At 41.5% G+C, this 22,018-nt stretch overlaps 1 protein-coding gene across 2 annotated transcripts in view; it reads left to right on the forward strand.

Annotated features, from left to right (window-relative positions):
* ASTN1 (astrotactin 1) overlaps window positions 1-22,018 on the forward strand; it is a 313,546-nt gene that overhangs the window by 105,505 nt on the left and 186,023 nt on the right. For both annotated transcript variants that reach the window (XM_058540000.1, XM_058540001.1), the window contains exon 2: window positions 19,478-19,665. In XM_058540000.1, coding sequence (XP_058395983.1) covers window positions 19,478-19,665 — 188 coding nt within the window. The remainder of the gene's footprint in view (window positions 1-19,477; window positions 19,666-22,018) is intronic.

Below are 22,018 nucleotides of genomic sequence, written 5' to 3' on the forward strand. Positions count from 1 at the left end.
TCTTTGGCCCAGCAGCGCTCCAGCTCTTCCTTCGTCAGCTCAGCTCACTCCAGTTCCAGCTTCTTTGGCCCAGCAGCGCTCCAACTCCTCCTTCTTCTGCTCAGCGCACTCCAGTTCCAGCTTCTTTGGCCCAGCGCACGCTAGTTCCAGCTTCTTTGGCCCAGCAGCGCTCTAGCTCTTCCTTCTTTGGCCCAGTGGCACTTCAGCTGCAGCTGCTTCAACCCACCTGCACCCGAGCCCCCAGCTGCTTCGGCCTAGGTGTGCTCCAGTCCCATCTGTTCCCACGCTCCAGCTCCAGCTGTTCCCACACTTCCCCCCCAGCAGCCTCCACTCAGCCATGCCTCAGATCAGCCAGGAGCCAACGACAGCACCCACGGATTGAGGCGGGCCAGAATACACAGCCTTTGACCCCCACCCAGCAGCAGCAAGAGGAAACTGCGACTATATATTCTCACTATGAGGAAAAGTAAGCCAACACCGACAGGCACCATGCAAAAATATATTAAATCCCCAGACCAAAAGAGAAATGACAAGCACCCAGAAGTCAACCTGGAAAGCACAGAAATGTATAAGCTTAATGACAGAGAATTCAAAATAGCCATCATAAAAAAGCTTAATGAAATACAAGAAAACACAGGCAGACAATTCAATGAAATCAGGAGTTTCTTCACAAAAGAGATTGAAACTATAAAAAAAAAAATCAGAAATCTTAGAGATGAAAAACACAATAGAGGAGATCAAGACAAATCTGGAAGCCTTAAGCATCAGAGCTGACAATATGGAGGAAAGAATTAGCAATATTGAGGACAGCAATGCAGAAATGCTCCAGATGGAGGAGGAAAGAGAACTAAGACTAAAAAGAAATGAAGAATCTCTCTGAGAAATATCCCACTCAATTAGGAAATCCAACATAAGGATTATAGGTATTCCAGAGGGAGAAGAGAGGGAAAAAGGAGCAGAGAACTTGTTCAAAGAAATAATATCCGAGAACTTCCCAAACCTGGGGAAGGAGCTGGAAATACCAGTGAATGAAATCAATAGATCTCCTAAATATATCAACATGAAAACACCCTCTCCAAGGCATATAGTAGTAAAGCTGGCAAAAGTCAACGACAAAGAAAAAATATTAAGGGCAGCTAGACAAAAAAAAAAAATAACATACAAAGGATTTCCTATCAGGCTCTCAGCCAATTTCTCGACAGAAACTTTATAGGCTAGGAGAGAGTGGAACGATATATTCAAAATTCTGAAAGACAAAAAAATTTGCAAGGCTCCAAAAAAAAAAAAAAAAAAAAAACTTTCAGCCAAGAATACTCTATCCAGCAATAATATCCTTCAGATATGATGGAGAAATAATAACTATCCCAGATAAACAAAAGCTAAGGGAGTTCATTGCCACAAGACCCCGACTACAAGAAGTGCTCACGAAGGCCCTCATCCCTTAGGAAAAAAAGAGAAAGGGGATTCAAAGTTTTGAACCAGGAGGAAAATAGGTTGACAAAACCAGAAAAATTGCAGTCCTCTATCAAAATAGATTAGCAAACACGTAAGTATAAAACCAAAGATCAGGGGAAGGTAAGCACCAAGCATAAATATAACCTCATCATGTTAAACAGGAACTCACAACACAAGAAGGAGGAGGATGTGACAACAATAACTTAGAAGGAGAAGAGGAAAGGGATCGAATCGACTTAATCTAAGGGAATAAGAGGCCATCAAAAAATGGACTATCACATCCATGAGATTTTTTATACAAACCTCATGGTAACCACTAACCAAATAATCAGAACAGAATCACACACGATAAAGAAAGAGAAAACTAAGAGAACCCCCATACAGAACTACTAAACTGAATTGGTAGTCTTAAACACATGGGACGAGAAACAAAAGAAATGCAAAAGAACCGGAAAAAGAACGATAAAATAACAACAAGCCCCCATATATCAGTAATTACCCTAAATGTAAATGGACTGAACTCTCCAATCAAAAGACACAGAGTGGTGGGATGGATTAAAAAGCGAGACCCAACAATATGCTGCCTCCAGGAAATACGTCTCAGCTCTAAAGACAAACACAGGCTCAGAGTGAAAGGATGGAAGACAATAGTCCAAGCTAATGGCAAACAAAAGAAAGCAGGTGTTGCCATACTTATATCAAAGTTGACTTCAAGATAAAACAGGTAATGAGAGACAAAGAGGGGCAATATATAATGATAAAAGGGACACTCCACCCAGAAGACATGTCACTTTTAAATATATATGCACCCAATAGAGGAGCACCAAGGTACATAAAGCAACTATTAACAAACCTAAAAGGAGATATTAACAAGAACACAATAATAGTAGGGGATCTTAACACTCCACTCTCATCAATGGACAGATCATCCAGACAGAAAATAAATTAGGAAATAATGGACCTAAATGAAAAACTAGATGAGATGGACTTAATAGACATATACAGAGCACTTCCATCCAAATACAGCAGATTACACATTCTTCTCAAGTGTGCATGGAACATTCTCATTAATAGACCATATGTTGGGAAACAAGGCATGCTTATATAAATTTAAGAAGATTTAAATCATAACAAGCCTTTTTTCAGACCATAATGCCATGAAGTTAGAAATCAACTACAAGGAAAAAACGGGGAAGGTGACAAAGCTGTGGAGACTCAACAACATGCTACTAAACAACCCCTGGATCATTGATGAAATTAAAGGAGAAATCAAAGCATATCTGGAGACAAGTGAAAATGAAAATACACTGTACCAACTCATATGGAATGTAGCAAAAGCAGTCCTGAGAGGGAAACTCATAGCAATACAGGCCCACCTTAACAAACAAGAAAAAGCCCAAATAAGCAACCTCAAACTACACCTAACAGAATTAGAAAAAGAACAAAGAAAGCCTAAAGTCAGCAGAAGGAGGGAAATAATAAAAAACAGAGCAGAAATAAGTGAAATTGAAATAAAAAAAAACAGTAGAAAGGATCAATGAAACGAAGAGCTGGTTCTTTGAGAAGATAAACAAAATTGACAAAGCTTTAGCCAGACTCGCCAAGAAAAAAAGAGAGACGGCTCAAATAAATAAAATTAGAAATGAAAAAGGAGAAATTACAACAGACACCACAGAAATACAAAAGATTGTAAGAGAATACTATGAAAAACTATATGCCAACAAATTGGACAATCTAGAAGAAATGGATAAATTCCTAGACTCATACAACCTCCCAAAACTGAATCAAGAGGAAATAGAGAACCTGAATAGACCAATCACAAGTAAAGAGATTGAAACAGTAATCAAAAACCTCCCAAAAAATAAAAGTCCAGGACCAGATGGCTTCTCTGGAGAATTTTACCAAACATTCAAAGAAGACTTAATACCTATCCTTCTCAAACTATTCCAAAAAATAGAAGAGGATGGAACACTTCCCAACACATTCTACGAGGCCAACATCACCCTGATACCAAAGCCAGGCAAAGACAATACTAAGAAGGAAAACTACAGACCAGTATCCCTGATGAACATAGATGCAAAAATCCTCATCAAAATATTGGCAAACCGAATACAGCAATACATTAAAAAGATCATACACCACGATCAAGTGGCATTTATACCAGGGACACAGGGATGGTTCAACATGCGCAAGTCAATCAATGTGATACACCACATTAGCAAAACGAGGAATAAAAACCATATGATCATCTCAATAGATACAGATAAGGCTTTTGACAAGATCCAACATCCATTTATGATAAAAAACCCTCAAGAAAATGGGTATAAAAGGAAAGTACCTTAACATAATAAAGGCCATATATGACAAACCCACAGCCAACATCATACTCAATGGGGAAAAACTGAAAGCCATCCCTCTGAAAACAGGGACAAGACAAGGGTGCCCACTCTTGCCACTTTTATTCAACACAGTACTGGAGGTTCTGGCCAGAGTAATTAGGCAACAAAAAGGAATAAAAGGAATCCAAATAGGCAAGGAAGAAGTGAAACTTTTGCTGTTTGCAGATGACATGATCTATATATAGAAAACCCTAAAGAATCCATTGGAAAACTATTAGAAATAATCAACAACTACAGCCAAGTGGCAAGGTAGAAAATCAACTTAAAGAAATCAGTTACATTTCTATATACCAGCAACGAACTAACAGAAAGGGAGCTCAAGAAGACAATCCCATTTACAATTGCAACAAAAAGAATAAAATATCTGGGAGTAAAGTTAACCAAGGAAGTGAAAGACCTATACAATGAAAACTGTAATACATTACTAAGTGAAATCAATGATGACATAAAGAAATGGAAAAATGTTCCATGCACTTGGATTGGAAGAATTAAACATTGTTAAAATGTCCATACTACCTAAAGCAACCTACAGATTCAATGCAGTCCCAATCAGAATCCCAAGGACATTCTTCACAGAAATAGAACAAAGAATACTAACATTCATATGGGGCAACAAAAGACCCCGTATATCTAAAGCAGTCCTGAAAAAGAAGAACAAGACTGGAGACATCACAATCCCTGGCTTCAAAACATACTACAAAGCGATAGTAATTAAAACAGCATAGTACTGGTACAAAAACAGACACACAGATCAATGGAACAGAATTAAAAGTCCAGAAATAAAACCTCATATCTGTGGGTAGCTAAACTTTGACAAAGGAGCTAAGGAAATACAGTGGAGAAAGGAAAGTCTCTTGAATAAATGGTGCTGGGAAAACTGGACAGCCACTTGCAAAAGAATGAAAGTAGATCATCTTTTTTACCAAACACAAAAATTAACTCAAAATGGATCAAAGACCTGAAGGTGAGACCTGAAACTATGAAACTCCTGGAGGAAAATATGGCTAGTCCACTACTCATCCTCAGCCATAAAGGGATCTTTTTGAATTCCATGTCTACTCAGACAAGGGAAACAAAAGAAAAAATAAACAAGTAGGACTTCATCAGATTAAAGAGCTCCCACAAGGCAAATGAAACCAGGATCAAAATGAATAGGGAACCCACAAGCTGGGAAAAAATATTTGCAAACAATATATCTGACAAGGGATTAATCTCCATAATATATAAAGAACTCACACAACTGAATAACAAAAAAGAAACAACCCAATCAAAAAGTGGGCAGAGGAAATGAACAGACACTTCTCCAAAGAAGATATACAGATTGCCAATAGGCACATGAAAAGATGCTCAACATCACTAATCATCAGGGAAATGCAAATCAAAACCACACTAACATATCAGCTTACACCCGTCACATGGCTATAATCACCAAGACAAAAAGCAACAAATGCTGGAGAGGCTGTGGAGAAATGGGAACCCTAATCCACTGCTGGTGGGAATGCAAACTGGTGCAGCCTCTATGGAAAACAGTATGGAGATTCCTCAAAAAATTAAAAGTAGAAATACCTTATGATCCAGCTATCCCACTACTGGGTATCTACCCCACGAACCTGAAATCAACAATCCAATGAGGCTTATGCACCCCTATGTTCCTCACAGCATTATTCACTATAGCCACGACATGGAAGCAACCTAAGTGTCCCTCGACTGAGGATTTGATAAAGAAGATGTGGTATATATATACCATGGAATACTACTCAGCCATAAAAAAAGACAAAATCGTCCCATTTGCAACAACATGGATGGAGCTGGAGGGTATTATGTTAAGTGAAATAAGCCAGAAAGAGAAAGACAAACAGTGCATGATTTCACTCATGTGGAGGATAAACCAACACACGGACAGATAGAACTGTTTGATGGTTACCAGGGGCTGGGGGGTGGGGGGTGGGCACAAGGGGTGGAGGGATGCACTTATATGGTAACTGATAAACAATAATGTACAACAAAAATTTCTCAATAAAAAATAAATTAAAAAAAAAGATACTGAAAGTTTCATGAATGAAAAAGACATAGTTGCTAAGAAGCTGAGATGGACCTCAGCTTTCAGAGTGATGTCAGAGAGAATACGTGCCCCTCACCCAGAATTGCCTCCTAGATCTCTGTCTTTTTGGCCACAGAATGAGGACTGAATGAAAAAGCTATCAGCTGTCTCTTAGTTCATGTCTTTGTGTCCTGACATAAGCCCAATAATTCCCTCATTCCAGTTATCATCACTAGTGTTCACAATGGCTTGATTATGAAACTTACGGCTGTATTCCTTTATAGTGTGCTCTTATACATCAGAAGCAGAAAACCCAGCACTTTTTTTCAGTTTGCAAAAGTCAGCTAACACTGTTTTAGTTACAGCCTCTAATTAATGGGCCAGTGCTACTAAGTAGGGAATGGAAATGTCAATGCCACCTCCACCTGTTACTTTTCTAATTTTTGAGACTGGTAGGGTGTGCCAGGATCAGCTAAGAAGGAGAACTACCCTTGGGGGGAGGGTCACCTTGCAGTGATTGTGCAGTGATCTGCAGTGATTGCAGAAATATGTGTAAAGCATTGCTGAAAATTAAAAATTAAACTCCAGAAGAAATGTAATGCCAGTTAAGACATGAGAACAGTAACAAGGCTGTGGAGAAAGTTAAGAGAAAAAGGGCACGGAATACATAGTGAGCAAGTAGACTGATTAGAAATTAGTCTTATAACAGGGAATATATATTCGGATGTCCCATAGAGAAGAGGCAGGGGAGTATAGTGGTTCAGAACCCAGACTCTGGAGCTAGACATCCTATTGGAACCTAGTCTCCCCCACTTGCTAAATGTATGATGCTGGGCAAGTTACTTAACTTTTCTGCATCTCAGCCCTCTCACCTGCAGTTGTTATCCACCTCGTATAATGACTGTGAAGATGAAATGAGCTAATATATTCAAAAGCCTTTAGATAGAGCCTGTCATGTTGTAAATACTTCATAAGCATTAACCATTATTGAATATTGATTTGATAGACAGTGTTTGGGGGCCAGTGTTCATACATGCACCTATGCACTGTCTTCCTACTGTTGACTTGATCAAAGTCAAAGGAAGAGAATATATAGACAGATTATCACGTCCCAATTCATGTGTTACCAGTGCCCATTCTCATGACCATGGCGGATGATACCAAGGACACTGCCTCACTTATCGTCTTACCTCGGTGTGTCTGGAGCCTCTTCCTTGGTCAATGGTGGCAAGAGTTGAAGTCTCTTTGTTGAAGTCTCTGCATATTGATGATCCCTCACTGGACCTATCCCTTACTAATTGGCAAGTGGAAAGAATGAGGCTTCAGGAGGAGTGTGTTCCTTTTCTAGAGTCACAATGCCAAAGGCATGTGACCAGTTACCTAGCCTCTTTGAGCCTCACTTTCTTAATCCTTGGATAATAATAGTACCGACCTTATAGGCTGTCAAGTAGCTCAATGAGAATGTATGAGTTTAGCCCATTACCTACCACACTGTTAGTGCTCGATAAAAATTAGCTGTTGTGAAAAATAGTAAGAATTATCAATTGCCCTATTTTATTCTTGTCAGATTCAGCCTGATCGTCACATCACTCAGCACTTTATGAACACTAGCCTAGGCCTGTGCATGGCATGAATTTAAACTCTTGTAAACAGAGATGAGAAAAAGAACACATCTCTGACACCATGAAGTATATATAATATAAACACACAGGTTCAGACACGCACCGTGGAGCAGCGACCATACAATGAAGGGGTGGAACAATAAAGTAGGCATGAAGAGGGGGCTATTGATGAATGCAAAATGGCAGGCAGACTTCACCTGTTTTCCAAATATGTGGAAATGAAGAATGCATGGCTCACATTTCTTGCTGCCAGCCCCTTAATGGGTGTTTTGTGTGGAGGTCCTGTAGAGGAGGGAGGGCTTTAGCATTAAAAATAGAGAGGGCTATAATGAAAGGAGAAAAGTGGAAAGGTATTAGCAACTGGTACTATCAAGGAATGCTGTTCCCAACTGAGCAGTAACATATTGTAGCAATCAAGTGACCTTGTATTTCTTTTAAATTATTATCATGCGGGGACTAGATGGCTAGATCAATATTTCCATGGGGATATCTGTCAGGTCATTTAGAGGTCATCTTGACCCCTTTTGTAATGAGCACTTAGACAAACTAGCCTGCAGAAATGGGCCCAAGGCAATGTCAAGAGAGTCTTCAGACCAGTAACTGGAATCTAGGAAGAGGCCGATCTGATCCTCCAGGAGAGTCTGTCACAGGGAAGTCACATCAGATTGCCATGTGATTTGTGCACTAGTGTGAATTGGTTAATAACTCAATTTCATTCCTAGGTCTATAAGCCCAAACTCTTCAAACTCCTGACAGTGTTTACTATTGATGCGTATCTTTTGTATATCTAATTCATTAAGCTGAAATACAAGCACAGTGGTTCATGATTTCTCAGTATAAATAAACATCGCTTTGGTAGACAGCACAATTTGGTAGAAAGAGCACTGTGCTGGGAGTTGGAAGGCTCAATCTGAGCCCTGTTATCTCCATTTCATGGGCTCTAACTCTCGAGGTGGTCACTTACCCTCTGGCCTTCTGATTCTAATTCTGTAAAACCTACCACACAGGATTAATGAATGGAAAGGGAGGGTACCCTATAAGAAAGGCCCTTGTAAGCTGTAATACAGTGATTATAATAAGGAATTTTGCATTGCTTGAGTCTGTAGAATTCCCTCTCCACTCCCCTTTCTCAGACTGAATAACACAACAGAGATACATAAGATTATTACCACTTCTCATCTTCACTTTGTAGGAACTTAAGGTTCAGCCCCCAAGTATGGCAATTCTAGATCATAATAAGATTAAAAAATAAAATCAGAGAATTTTAGAGTGAGAAGAGGCTTTAGAGTTCACTTAGACCCCCTTTTCTTTTTTTTTTAAACTTTATTAAGGAACAATTGACAAATATAATTGTATTTAATTAAAGTGTACAACGTGATAATTTGATACTTAGACCTCCTTTTCGGTAGGAGGAAATGATTTAAGAGAAGAGCCTAGAGAAATGACTGACCCACTGAGCTTTGGGCTCCCCAGCTATGTATGTGCAAGAAGGCAATGCTTATGGTCAGAAAGGTGAGCTCACAGGTCTGTAGGAATGGGGTGGAAAGCCTTGTTCCCTAAGGTGAAGATCAGAATGGAAGGTTCCACTTGAGTGCAATACTTCTTGGCATTTATGATGACAAGCACTTACTTACACAGATGAATCTGCAGAAAGGGACTCAGTTTACCCTGAGGGAAGCTCAGCTGTTATTTTAACACCACCTTCATTTGCTCCTTCCCTCTTCCTTGACCGCAGTCACCATTCCCACGTTCCTCTGGGAGAACCTGCCCATTTTAATTCATGAGTATCTTGCTGAGTGCCTGACAGCAAGCTCACTGAAGCTGGACTTGCGTGCCAGCTTTGAATGGGCATGGATGGCGTGGCATTCCTCTGTGAAAGCCCCTGTGGCTGGATCTTAAAGCAAAGAAAGTATAAGTGGAGTTTTATCAGGGATATCTAAAGAGTATTCAATTTGCTAATGACATTAAAGAAATGTACAAGTATGACTTGTCCTAGGTTCCTCACTGGAACTGAACAGATTCCTGGACTTATGGTTCCTGGACTTATGAGGACTCTTTTTTTTCCTTTTCTTCTTTTTTTTTTTTTTGAGAAAGATTGGCCCTGTGCTAACATCTGTTGCCAATCTTCCTCTTTTTCCTTTTTTCTCCCCAAAGCCCCAGTATATGCTTGTGTATCATAGTTGTAGAGTTGTAGCTCTTCTATGTGGGATGCCACCTCAGCATGGCTTGATGAGCAGTGAGTAAGTCCGTGCCCAGAATCCAAATGGGCGAGCCCTGGGCCGCCGAAGCGGAATGTGTGAACTTAACCGCTAGGCCACTGGGCTGTTCCCCCGGGACTTATGAGGACTCTTAAGCAGCTAGAGTCGTTTAAAGGTACTGTTTGCTTAACTTTGTCAAGGATTATTGCTCAGTTTTAGAATTTATGTGAGTGATACTAATAATGACAACGATAAACACAGTATTAATAATGATATTGATTGCTGTTCATTATATACCAGATACTGCTAAGCACATATTATTCCGGGGTTGGGATTTGCAAAGTGAGAGAATAGGAGTAGAAATAGTGGAAAGGAACAGTAACCTTGAAGTCAGGAAACTTTGGATTTTATTCCCTCTAATTTTAGTATTACTAACTGGTGAACTTGGTCAAGTAGGTTGACTTTTCTGGAACTCCTTATCTGTAAAATGGGGATATAAATACCCACATTAAAGGGTCATCAAGGATTAAGTTAGCTCATAGATATTGAAAGGGCTTCTTAGCAGAGCCAGTGCATAATAGGTACATCATTACTTGTTGAGTTGAATCATAGATGGTAAGAACACAAATACAAGTGGATGAAAACTAATTACAAATGGAGATGAATCAAGACAGTTTAGGACAAGCAATGGACTATTCTCCTTTTGTAAGTCATTTACAGATGATATTTTGTTGTTATCAATTTATTTTTCCATCTGTTTTATAAGGTGAGAGCCATAGAGGGACTTCAATGAAATAGTTCAAGATCAGAGAATTATAGCAAGTACTAAATTCTTTGTTAATGAAAGACTAGAGTACAAGACAGAGGATTCAGTATTAAGAGAGCTGTCACTAGTTATAGTAGGCAGTTTCCCTGCAGTCACCTTGTAACCAGTGCCCCAGCTTCCCAAAACCCAGGCGTCCAGATTGCTTCCAATGCCACAAGGAAGTGCCCCCCAAGGACTCGCAAAGCTCAAATCAGAATTCCATTTGTGAAACTGCAGGCTTCAAAATGACTTATTCTCATTACAATGTATGAAATGATCCGTAAATACATATTTTAACATTACAGAGTTTAAATATTATTACACATCTTACTTGATGTCAGATTTTGTTAAATGCGTGCCGTTATCTCAATTTACAAAGGTCAGTTGGGTGGCAGTGAAGAACAGAACTGGATATATTTAAAAATTTTCTTACCAGTACATCTGTGGCTCAGATAACCCTGCCTTTTTCAAAGAGCTTTGGGCTTATTTTTTTCCCTTTCAAATGAGACTTTAATGAGTATCATGTGGATAAACTCTTTGCAGAGGTTTGAAAAGATCCAGAGAAACACTGTGGTAGGAACAAGCAAACCATTTTGGATGAAATCATAAGCCATTTGAATGCCTCCTCATCTCTCTGGTTGTGTCAGAACCTTTTGGCTGCATTTTCCCCCCACAGGAATGTTTTCATCTCCATGGCTAGGTAAATAGAATGTTCGTGTATTTGCTCGATTGCTATTCATGCCAGCACAGAGTAGCGGAGAGTGACCTACTTCCAGCGTATCCATAGAAAGCTCCGCTGCTTTCCATCAAGTCTGATTTAAAAAGGCACCCTCTGCTTTCCACAGCTCCTGCGCTCACCTGCCCCCGGAGACAACTTACCATGGACCATCGAGGGTCCTTATTTCTTCTCTCACATCACTCCTGCTTTCTGTGTTGATTCATTTTAGTCCATCTTAAACTATTTCTGGAAAAAGAGAAGTGGGTGGGTGGGCAGCTTTAAAGAAAGTTACATTTCTGATTTTTAGATTATAGCTCTATAAAGGGATATTGGTGGGGCTGCAGAGGGAGATCAGATGAAATTTTCTTATCTAGACTATCCTTGTCCATGTAAACATAATTGATCAAAGGTAAATAACTCATTGAAAACCATTCAGAAGCATCTATACGTGGATGATTCTTTCTTATTGGGGACCACTGATTGGTGTTTCTGAAGGTCACTGTGATGAGTTTAAATATAGCCAATCCTTACTTTATAAGCTGATAGACTGGACTGAGCTGGGAGCATTCCAAACTCCAAGAGGAAAGTCTGATTTGAGGAACTTGCACAGAGACTTTTTTGCAGTTGGCATGTAGAGATATACTCATATACCTGATTTGGGGTCTAACTAGAACCAAGTGTGGTGTGTGGCTTTGTGTCATTAAATACCATGGTTAGAGCTGGGAGTCCTTAGAGACCTTCTAGTCCCATCATTTGAAAATGAGAAAAGTGAGCTCCAAAGAGATTACAGAGTTACAGAGCGTTATTCTCCTCACTCCCCGTCCAATGCTGTCTTTAACCTGCCAATCTGTTTCTTCATCACTGCATCATTAATGCTTTGAGGCTTTCTTGTTTTTGACATTGAGAGCAAATGTCACGAAGCAGAGGAAATAGAAATTCAATTGTCCTTCTCCTGGTCACAAGTAGAAATTTCTGTTTCAAATCTCAGCAAGTCAAGAAGGTTCTAGGTTACTTGAAAAAGGAACCTACTGTGCTTCTGTTGGGTGAGAGATTCCTGAAATTTTAAGCCATTTTGCTATAAAGCTTTTGCTCACATAGTTCTGCGCCCATTGCTCAAGTGTGTTTGGAGGCAGAGAATTGAGAATGAGATGACAAGAAGCAGCAGAGAGTGAGTTCAATAGAGGAACCACAATGGGAGTTCCATTCCCAGTTGGACTCTGAACATCTTCACAAAAGAATTTCCTGGCTACGCTATCTCCCATTTTGTTCTTCACTTAAGCCAGGCCTATATAGACACAAACTTCAAGCAAACCATTGGTGTTCCTGGCGTCTGTGCTGGTTGAATTCAGGCACAACAGAGAGCCTTATTTTATGTGGCTCTCACTCTGGGATGTGGGGCTGTACCACTTTAGAACTCAATACCAGATGGTCCCTGTGGCGAGAAGTGTGGAGGCCCAGCCAGCTCAGCCAAAGGGACCTTGTTTCTTTGGCTAGTCTCCTCTCTTTACTTCTCTTGACTTTGTCCTTTCTCTCTCATTCTTCTCCTTTGTCTGCTTTTCGTCTGTCCCTCATCTTTCTTCACAGATGGCTGGGACACTAATGTGCTGCTGTCATTATGTTTATGGAACAAGTTGGGGTCTTTAGAGGCTGACGTTCCAGAGACATTAAAGACTTAGGTCACGTTTGATACCAGGGTAAGCATTTGCAGGATAATTAGTGATCCTCTACTGTTATTAACCCCTGACTTGAGCGGGTTATTTTCTTACAAAGGTGTTGAAAGTTAATGCCATTGTTAATAGTTTCAGTCGGAAGACCATAATGAAACCATGTGGGAAACTAGACCTACCATCAATATCTTTCAAACTCTGAAATTAGGCAGCGGGGAGGGAAAGTAAAAAAGAATAGAAGAAAAGAGGGTAATTCTATCACAGGCCTACCTTTGGTAACCTTAATGATAGTCGCTGATGTACAAAAGACCTATTTGTTATTCTTAGTCTTGGACAGTTGGCTTATCTACTAAAGTTCTGAGCTTAATCCTCATACAGGGAAATCTGAATGACAGCTGAGATAGCATAGGGTAGAGGGATGGCTAGATTCTATTTTTGGAGATGTTCCCTTTCCCTTATAATTCTTTCATAAATAATATGAGGCTATTCACAATGCCACACTTAATAGACTTGAAAAACAACCAAGCAACAATAATAACCCATAGACTCCTGCCCTCCCCCCCCAATCCCCTAACAGCAGTGAATTTCGAGGTAGTGCATTTTATTTGTCTTCCAATTGATCCAGTTCTTTTCTAACTCTGCTCTGGGGAACCTCCTCAGCAGCCATATTAGATTTGGTTTGGAGGAAATGTTTCTAAGATTAACAGCAAGTTTGAAAATCCTGATCTAAGCAAGGTCTTCTCATAGCCAGTAATGGCATCAGGGGGTGTCACCCTCAACCGTGAAAGACGGCAGGGTCAGTTCATCAGGTGCCCTCAACATGAGGCTAAGACTTGACAATTATGCTTCCTTCTGGCTTGACCTTACCACCTAAGCAACCTCATTATGACTCAGCTGGATTCAGCTTGAAACTCAGCCTTTCCGGGAGTGAAAAAGGGGCCAAGAATGCCAGGACTGCTATAAGCCATGCTAAATTATTCAGTGAATTAAAGGATCTTTGAGAATTTCCCCAGTTCAAATCCATATTTGACTTTAAATTGCCAAATTCTTTGAAAGAGGGCATCATGGTTCTTGTCCTCAATGAAGTTGTCTTCTGGGGAAATTCTGATCCTGATACGATGTGTTGTCTCAGTAGCTTAGCTCTGGGACTCTCAGCATGAGGGGGTGCCCAAAGAAGGACCAGGGCACTTGAGTGGCATAAGGAAGTTGTAATGCCTAGAAAAGGAATTTTTGTAGCAAGTTTTGGGTGTCCTAAGGTAACCCCATAAAAAGACGGTACTACATGCTCACAGCATACAAGCTAACGTTAGAACAATGACTAAGGCTAATTTAAAAGTGATTTCATCTCACTCTCCTTTTCTCTGCCTTTCCCCATCCCAGATTATTCTCGAGTGTGACTTTCCCTGCCCAAGGTCCCATCTTCCCAGTTCTCTATTGCATGTAGGAGCTCTTTCTTTCTTAGAAACTACACACTGGTGTCAGCATGAATGAGAACCTTTCTCACTAGCCTGAGGTCCAGTCTGAAGATGGGCCTGGCTCTTAAAGCCCCTGATCAAATCATCCCAAACCTGTCCACCCAGTGCTCAGAGGGAAAGGAGAGGTGGAGTGCAGGTTAGACTTGAGAGAAGATTAGACATTGCTTGGAACATTGAAATTATCATCTTTCAAGGTGGTCCTGGGAAGCACAGCACTTAGAATTGTGAAATGTCAAGATATGAAAGGATCTTGAAATTCATCTATACAGCTCTTCCTTGTACAGTTGAGAAAACTCAAATCTAGGTGTGTCATTCAAGGTTACTCCAGACCCAAGTCTCCTGAATGCCAGTTCAGTGTTTTGGTCACTGCAGAATATAGGATCAGAGTTATAGTGAGACTGTGATTGAGTCTACTCTGTCTGCTACTCTCTTTCTGGATCTTCTTGATCTTTTGAAATCGTGTCTTCATTTGCTCTTCTACCTAAGAAAACCATGAGTGACTTTCCATTAACTCTAAACTCCTTAACCTGGCATTCACTGCTGACATCAATCTAGATTTTTAGCCTCCGTCCTCCACTCCTCCTCTTCATATCCTCCACTCTGCAGTGTAACCAGACCTCCTGCGGTTCTGCAAACATGCATCATTCTGCTGTTCCTTCGCACACACTGTTCCCTTCATCTGGAATTGCCTCCCAACATTTCTTCCCATTTTATCCCTTCCCACGGTTGACGCCCAGCCAAGTTCCAGCCTCTCACTCAGCACTGCTGGGACTGCTTAGAGTATGTCTTCATGGCCATGTCCTCAGTTTCTTTTTCTTTTTTTTTTTTTTGTGAGGAAGATCAGCCCTGAGCTAACATCCGTGCTAATCCTCCTCTTTTTGCTGAGGAAGACCGGCTCTGAGCTAACATCCACTGCCAATCCTCCTCCTTTTTATCCCCAAAGCCCCAGCAGATAGTTGTATGTGATAGTTGCACATCCTTCTAGTTGCTGTACGTGGGACGCAGCCTCAGCATGGCCGGAGAAGCGGTGCGTCGGTGCGCGCCCGGGATCCGAACCTGGGCCGCCAGCAGCGGAGCGTACGCACTTAACTGCTAAGCCACGGGGCCGGCCCTGTCCTCAGTTTCTTACTAGATCAAAGCTCCTTGAGAGTGGGGATCATGTAGCACAATTTGCTGAAGGTGGCAAATACAGTGTGCTCCAACAATGTGTGTTGTATACAAGAATAAATGGCACCCTGGTTTCTGTGTATCCCAGGCAGTTCCAGAATTTGGAGAGGTGCTGAGAGATGTGAGGTTTGTGGAGGGGAAGAATGGACACGCTAAAAGTCAGGGCAGCTCTCAGTCCCCCAGTGAGCTGGTGGCTGTGGTGCTCCAGCCACCTGTGGAACTTGCGATGACTGTGTAGGCTCCTGTTGGCACTTGTTTTGTTCAATACACAGTGACAAAGGCTCTGTGTGAGCCTCATCCACAGCCCTCAGGAAGCCTTGGACTAGTAACTATTCTGTCACCTCCCATATTCGTTCCTTGGGAGTCTCAGGGCAGGCTTGCATTGGTAAAGCGATTTCTGAGCATTTCCTCTCCTTGAGACATTCTGCTGACATCCAGACCACCATGATTACATTGATGTTCCAAGCTCTGATCTCAGCCCCATTGCGATGAAATTCACAAGACATTTACTGTGCCCTGTGTGTTTTTTTTTATTAGTTGACCAAGGCCAGATATAGCATAAGTAAATAAGTTCCTGGTTTAGTATTTTAGCTCTCCCATGTCAGATCCTGCCAGGAGAGGGGAAAAAAGCCAAGGAAGAAGCTATCATACCATAATTATTTTCACTCTAAAACACAACAGGCACCTTCACTGGCAGGCATAGTGCCCTCGTTCTTTCTCCCTTTGCCTCTATGATGATGCTGATCTGAGCAGAATCAGGATATCACCGTCAATGGGGATGGGCATGAAAAACCTGCAGAGAGATTCAGAGGGCCGTCCTGGAAGCCAAGGTCAGAGATTCTGTGCTCTCAGCCACCTCTCCATGGGAACATTTTGTCAATATTCCCACTGCACCTGTTCTTTCCTCGGTACCATCACTGCTAGAACCCTGGAGCAGAGCACCTTCCTTATCAAAAAAAGTCTTGGACTGCTAGTGGGTACAGGAACTTTTGGGGCTGACGAAAATGTTCTGGAATTAGAGTGGTGATGGTTGCATAACTTTGTGAATATTTTAAAAACCACTGAATTGTATACTTTGAAAGTGTAAATTTTATGGTATGTGAATTATATCTCAATTTTAAAAGAAGTCACGGAATACTAAGACCTTGCGCGAAAAATTAAAATACTGCAGCTCAAAAACTCCTACAAGACAATATGGACTTCCTACTCAAGGGCTTCCTCACAATGTGCGTGTTTGAAGGTCAGGTCATCTGGGGTGCATGTTGGAGGCGGAAGGGATCTGATGGAAGTTCATCCATCTTAGTCCCTGTTCTGTGTCAGGCTGGGGTGAGCTTCGTCCCCATATTTATTTGTCTTTGCTTCCACAGTTAAAACAGAGGTAATGAGCCTGACCTACTTGATGAGGATCTCCTAGGAAATGAAAATCTGGTTTGTTAAGTGCTTTAGAGGTATGAGGTGCTAGATTCCTCCTGAACGGTTACCGGCAGGACTGAAGTGGCACGCGGCATGTGTGGGATAAAGCCCAGGCTGAGTTAGAGCAGGTGCAGGCAGGAGGCTGGACTGTGTTGCCCTGGGTGATTTAATTATGCCATTAGGTGCTGCTAGAAGCTGTTGCTGCTTGTGAGTTTTATGTCTATGGTGAGAAGGGGAGGGAGTTTGGTTTCTGTGCAGTGGCAGGAAAGAGACTTGGGAGAGGAGGATGTGTTTCCCTGGAGGACTCCTCCCGGAGCTTTGATGTGAAGGCTTGATGAGAGGTTAGAAAGGGTAAGTGCCATGGAGTGGGGTCTGTGATTGGAGGGCTTGTGGTGAAGTGTCACGTGGCTGCTGCTTGTCAAAGCGGGCACCCTTGGAGGTGCACCCAAGGGTTTCTCTTCATGGGGAGACCTGGAAAGGCTGCTTAGAGGAAAGGTGAACTCAGGAAGCCTATGACATTGCCTCACTTAACAAATGGGGCGGTGCCTGTGGGAAAACCAGGAACGGGATGCAGGCAATCTTCCTTTCTCACACCCTCTGCCCACTGCAGCTTCCTGGATGCTTGTGCCCATCACTTCCCAGAGCGCACACAGCTTGTCAGCCCAGCGGGATGACTAAGTCCTCTGGGTGATTAGGGAGAGGGGCTGGGATGAAGGGGACTCTGATCACCTTGTCTTTGCTGCCCTCTTGTCCTCCCTCACACTCCCAAGTTTACCCTGCTCCCTGGTCTGTAGGATGGAAGGAGAGAAGGAATCATAGCAGGGTCTTTTAGGGCAGGCTCATGACCCATGGCTCACAGAAATCCTTCTCACTGACCTGCCCTGAGAGGACCAGCCAATATTCTTCCTCCTCCTTATCATTCTTCTTTTCCTATCAGTGTCTGAATGTCCTCTCCCCAATCCTCTGCCCATTAAAAGGAAATCCACTCACACTTCAAGACTCAACACCATTATCATCTTCTTCTGAGAAGGCTGCTTTCCTCCCCTCTTCCACCCTCTACCCAAGATTACTCTTTCCTTCTTCTATTTTCCCACAAAACTTGGTTATGTACTTGGTGTGACACTTACCACATTCATTCACAGTGGGTTGCTTTGGAGAACTTGTTGAGGCCTCATTTAGGTTTGTACCTTAGTGCCTAGAACAGTGCCTGGTGCATAATACATCCCCAATGTCTGTCTGTTAAATAAATTAATGAATAAATATATAAGTAAATAAATAAAGCAGAACATCATTTGTGCCCTCCCACAAATAGTGAAATATATTTATAAACTCCATAAATATTTAAAATTGCTTTCCTCTTTATGATTGTGGTACTTGATGAGAATACTATTCTAAATGTGTCTTATTAAATCTTTTTTATGTGTATGGAATTATTATTTTTTTGGCCAAAGGTGATAAATTTTGAGAAAAGAAGCCATGCCTTTGAAAAAAGACGAAATTTTATAAAGCAATGCCTTGCCAAAGTGTTCAGCAAAATATTAGTTCCTGAGAGTAGTAATAGTTGTTAAGGAAAAAAAATGGTTTTGGGGCCAATGAAGTTCAGGAAAGCTGTGTTAATCAGGTCTCTCTACTGTGGAATATCTCAAAGCTTTGGTATGATATTGCTTAGGAATATTAGAGAGAGGGACACATAACAGTATACTTCTGCAACATGGGCCAGCACCTACAGTGCATAGCACACAGTAGGTTTTTGATATTTTGTTATTAATTTGTTATTGCTAGTCCAGTGCCTTGATCTAGGGCCCTGAGAGCAGGTGAGTGCTTGTGTCTGTGATAAGGGCCCCCTTCTTCACCTCCCTCTCCACATACACCACCTCTGCTCTGGAAAAATGAAGAGAAAAATTAAAGGGAATTAAAACATTACTTTACCTGCCACAGCAAGAATCAAACATCTCCAGTGGACTATGCAGCAAATGATTGTGGTTTTAGAAATAACCTGTCAGCCCTAGTTGCTCTGCAGTAACCTCCCAGGACTGTTCTGTAAGTGCCAGTTCTGTGCACAGTAATTACCAACTCTTTCCTTGGTAGATTCACTGGTGTCTAGGAGTAATTGCTAGGAGACTCACACTTTCAAATGTACAAGAGGCAAACAACCTTATATTTACCCCAGGGGTTATCGGGGTATTCAAACTGTGCTGGGTAAAGGATGCTATTTATCAGAGAAATATGGGAAAGAACTTGAATTTTCACCTTGATATTTTTCTCAATGGGTGAGAGCCTGGCTCTCTAGATTATGGTGCAAAGATCTAGAGGGGATAATTCTCTTCTTCTCAGGATCTCTTCCCTTCCTTGAGATTTGGAGCAGCAGTAACCCTGACCTAACTATCGTTGGAACTCTTTGTTGTCTTCACGTTAACACTGGCCAATTGGAACCAGCGTCTAGGAAAAAGACGAAACAGAAGATTCAGACTGGTCCAGTTGTAATTCTGACCTGTGCTTTTGGTATTGGTTCTCTAGAGATCTCAGGGAACACGGAGGACATCCCTCTGGTGCGCTGGAGGCAGCAGTGGCTGGAGAATGGCACTTTGCTTTTTCACATCCATCACCAGGATGGCGCCCCGAGCCTCCCCGGACAAGACCCCACTGAGGAACCCCAGCATGAGTCAGCAGAAGAGGAGCTGAGGATCCTCCACATCTCAGTCATGGTAAGAGCAGCATGGCCTTAGCCTCTCAGCCCGTAGCTTATGTTACCTTGACATTAAGAATCTTGGTGCCATAGACATAGCTCTATAAGACCCAGCTCCATAATGATCATTGATTATGTTAATAAGTAACTTCCCCATTTATGAGAAATGCCTCCACCTGTGGTATAAGTAAAAGTTGTGATTATTTCTACAGCACCATTATCCAACTGTTCTCTCTGGGAACATGCCTAGATGGGGAGTAACTTTTATAAACGAGAGGCATATCAGATAAGGGTAGTGGATTGTCTTAGAAAGGAATTATTCAACTAGTAAATCAGAATATCTTATAATAATTGCTCCATAAATGTTTGCTTAATGACTGAATTGCCAAGCTGCTTGCTGCTACCAAGCCCTCTTCTCTCTTCTCCCAGCCAGGAGAAAGTCAGCATCCTGGCTTTGTCTCCTCTTACAATAAAGAGCATGTCAATAGGTACTCCCTCTAGCCCAGCTCAGAAAGCTCATCATCAGCATCCTTTCTCTTATTCAGAAATTTGAGACCTCAAGAAAATTATATTTGTCCTAAAATTCTAGGAACTGTGTTTTAGAAAGTAAGTGCTATAGTGGTGGGCAAGGGTTTTGTTTGATGTTGTTCTGTTCACTGATGTATCCTCAGCACCTAGAATAATGTGTTCACTTACAGCACCTAGAATAATGTGTTCACTTAGTTAATGCTTAATCATTATTTGTGAAATGAATGAATTTCCAAGTAGAAATAGAAAATACCTGTTTCACTTGATATTTTATGTGTTGGTATTGTGTTGGTAAAACCAACATCATCTGCTCCTAGGGTAGCCTGAGAGCAGGTTGAGACTTGACTGATTATCCGTAGGCCACAGGTATGGGAGGGCCTGGGCTATTTCACTGTTAGGAAACTCAACAGAGAACCAGTCTAGGTCTTGTCTAAACTTTAATTCATCTATTACTTTGGTACCATCACTACATGCTGTTTAATTTTGTGTATCAGATTGGTAGAAATTGGACATATTTTAGATATACAAAAATTTCCATTATCCAAATATTTGGCATGAAAAATCTCCCCATAAAATCTCTGATAAAATCTCAGAATGTAAGCCTTCCATTTCTTCCTCAACCAGTGTCCCCATGAATAACTGGCTTGATAGATTACCTGTATATACACAAACTACTCTATTTAAACTATATGATCAAGAAAAGAGTCCTTGAATCACGAATGGTAAACCTCAGTCTCCAGATATGCCGGAAGGCGAGCAGGAAAATGAGATTGCTGTGCCTCACATTTACAAATCAATTGAGGTTTTTAACATGGGAGTTATAGTACTTGTACATCTTTAATCGAAGACCAGTGTTTCCTCTCTCAGGGAAGGCTGTCTTCTTCAATGTAGCTTGTAATTTCCAGAGAGTAGTGAGACCAGGCAGGTCAGCCACATCAGCCCTGGCATTGACTGGAGTGACAGATGTAGAGGCCACATTGTCTTCACATTTATGATATGGTCTGATTGACAAGAAGGGCACAATGGTGGAATTTCCACCAGCCACCAACATCCTCCCATCAGTGTGGGAAGCACTTATGGTCATGGGTGGATTTGTTTTGTTTTGTTTCTTTTGCTCCAAAACCATTTCAAAGAGCCAGTCATTGTCACACCAAAGAAACATTTAGGGTGAAGAAAAGTAGATAGAGATTCCCAAAGACTAATATTGGGCGTGGTTGTGTCTGACAGAAAGACCTTGAATACAAGAGGTTAAGACAGGCTGTGTGTCACAGGTGTGTTTAACGGGGGCTGGGGGAATAGTGTGAGGATCCATGAAAAGACGGCTAAAGCTTGTCCTAGTTGCTACATCATATCTTCAGTGTACCAAGGACGCCACCTTCTCTCATCAGAATGAGGTGCTCCAATAAGTTCTCTAGAGAATGTGTGTGTGTGTATATGTGTGCGCAAGAGTGTTGTACATGTTTGTGCAGGTAGGTGGCAGTGAAGATAGAAATATGCTGATCAAGGATGCCAAAGGATTTGAGGAAATTGGTTGTGCCCTTAAAATAGAGCAACCTCTGTGAGAAGCCCTACATCACTAATGCTTTTTTTTTGGAGACCCCCTGGGCAGGGATTAATAGACAGTGGATGTTGAAATGGAGAGAGAACAAGAATCAGCCTTAAACCTATCTCTGAGATCTTTCCTTCATATGCTACCGGTCACCCTTGGCAGATTACCAATGATGATGTTCTGTTTTCCAAATAAAATGGAAGAGATGATTCCTTCAGCTTTATTTTAGTTTATTCTATGTTATTTTCAACTAGGCTGGAGGAGGCAGAGGTTAAAAGGGCATGGGCAAAGGCTG

The sequence above is a fragment of the Diceros bicornis genome, chromosome 4 (assembly GCF_020826845.1).
Source record: "Diceros bicornis minor isolate mBicDic1 chromosome 4, mDicBic1.mat.cur, whole genome shotgun sequence".
NCBI lineage: Eukaryota > Metazoa > Chordata > Mammalia > Perissodactyla > Rhinocerotidae > Diceros > Diceros bicornis.